At 45.2% G+C, this 2,204-nt stretch overlaps 1 protein-coding gene and 1 pseudogene across 1 annotated transcript in view; both read right to left on the bottom strand.

The window, feature by feature from the left end:
• The window catches only part of Ppp2r3c (protein phosphatase 2 regulatory subunit B''gamma), a 22,270-nt gene that overhangs the window by 16,886 nt on the left and 3,180 nt on the right, over positions 1-2,204 (bottom strand). Inside the window, 1 exon segment of the mRNA XM_008846552.3 lies at positions 79-206. Coding sequence (XP_008844774.2) covers positions 79-206 — 128 coding nt within the window.
• LOC103744719 overlaps positions 1,371-2,204 on the bottom strand; it is a 3,376-nt pseudogene continuing 2,542 nt past the window's right edge.

Here is a 2,204-nt window from a genome sequence, read left to right as displayed (position 1 = left end):
ACCACTGAGCCATCTCTCCAGCCCCTGAAATTACATTTTATGTATAGACTGACAGACACCCACTTAGAGAACACTTACCCTGTAATAAAATCGTGGAATGGTCCTATAGAGTTCATTTGTGGTTTTCCTACCACCTTTCCATTCTGAGTAATATTTGGTAAATAGATCCATTTCTTCATCTTTTAATTCCTGTTCACTTTTTTTTCCTAGTTAACAAAAAGAGAGAAAAACATCTCTAAATATCAAGTAGTATTTTATCAGCATTATTGCTACAGTGTAGTTAAAAGAGCTGAGACATCCAAAAGACTTAAATATACATAGATACTGAACTTACTTTCTTGAAATACCAAGAATCACTGCCTTCTGCTGAGACAGCCTCCCCTATACATTCAATCATTAAATTTCCCTGTACAGTGAGGGCCAACATCTCAGCATGTTCCCCGAACCTGTGTTTGTCATTAAAGCTTGTCTCTTCCTAAAGTCACTGTCTCACAGACCTTCCAAGTGTTTCCATTCATCCTATCAAAAACATTGGCTTGGGCTTGGAGTGTAGCTCAGTGGTAAAGTACCTACCTAGCATTTGGAAGCCCAGAGTTTAATTCCCAGCACTGGAAACAGTAACACAAACACCAGAGTACTTACTGTATACAGCACTGTACTAGACATTGTGGTTAGGGGAGTAAGCAAACAGGCCCAGCTCCTGACCTCATTGAGTTTCAGCTTCACAATCAGTTTTTTTCTAATATAAAAACAAAACAAAACCCTGTCTGAAGCTGAAAACTCAGGGCTCTATTAACCTCCAAGATGCCTGCTGTTGGCAGGTTACTTTCTCATGGAGTCGTCTTCTTTACTTAGGATGAACATTTATGGAGACAATACACTAGGAACAAACTCTGGGTCTTGCGCATGCTTTGCAAGCACTCTACCACAGAGCTATAACCCCCAATCCCCAAACTTCTTTATTTCCCATGTTAATTTGCCTATCATCCATCTATCATCTATCTATCTATCTATCTATCTATCTATCTATCTATCTATCTATCTATCATCTATCAATCAATCATCTATTTATTTTTAATTGAAGGTCCCTTACTGGTCCTGTTTCCATGAATGGGCAAGACCAAGGGAAAAGGGAGAGCACCCAGCTGGCACAGGGAGGGTCATTTCTACAAACAACTGGACAGACAAGCATAGTCACTAGTGTGGTTAGAAGTTGGCAGCATGAGACAGGGAGGGACAGATGGGAAATAGGGGTATCATTTAAAAAACACAGACCCCCTCCCCCCAAACTGGGTTTCTGGGGAGGAACTTGATCTGCTTCAACCCAAGTGGAATCAAAAGATCAAAAGCAGTTTGGGAAGGCCAAGCCATCAGGACAGTCCAGAGGGTTGGGGGGACTTTTGACCATTGGGTGACGTCTTCCTGCTGGGATCCCCCCAGCCCCTCTGGCCTTGCAGGAAAAGATAGCTTGCAACATCCAGGAGCAGGTCTGGGGCTGCTCCATGCTCTAGGCAGGGGGCTTGAGGCAGCTCACAAAGGCTCGCCCTCCAGGACATGCCAGTGTTGCCACCTAGTTCTTATGCCAGGGTGCAGCGGTCCTTGACCACCTTGTAATTCATGCCTGATCCCTGTTGGCTTCTTCTAGATGGCATCCTTGGAGCTGGCACAGATCATTTTGCTCTTTAGGGATGCACTCTCAGGAGCCCAGAAGATGAACACCAGGTCTTCCTTCTTGGTCCCATAGGTGGTGTCACAGAGAGCACGGCAGCAGTCCTTGCCTGGCAACATCTTGATAAAGGTGGTGTAGAGGTCACCACAGTCTGCCCCACATCGCCTAACAGGATCTCCTTGTTCTCCTCCAGGACAATCTTGTCCTCACTCGGGCAGGACGGCACTGCCTTCTTGTATTTCTCTGCTTCCTCTGGCATGGAGGACTTGCACAATCTTGTCATTGAACATTTTGATGACACCATCAGAGACAGCCACAACAGAGGCCGGGTTTGCAGAAGTGAAAGGGAGATAAGGAGAGCCACAGCTGCTGCCAGGATCTGACTCATTTATTTTTATTTTTTTATAGGTAGGGCCCTACTCTGTAGCCCAGGCTAGCCTCAAACTGTGGCAATCTTCCTGCCTCAGCTTCCCAAGTGCCAGGATTATATTTGTGAGCCACCATGCCTGGCAAGATCAGAGATCTTATCTGCTCA

This window comes from Nannospalax galili, unplaced genomic scaffold (assembly GCF_000622305.1).
Source record: "Nannospalax galili isolate Female #2095 unplaced genomic scaffold, S.galili_v1.0 scaffold2203, whole genome shotgun sequence".
Lineage (NCBI taxonomy): Eukaryota > Metazoa > Chordata > Mammalia > Rodentia > Spalacidae > Nannospalax > Nannospalax galili.
This window is presented reverse-complemented; position numbering and strand designations above follow the sequence as displayed.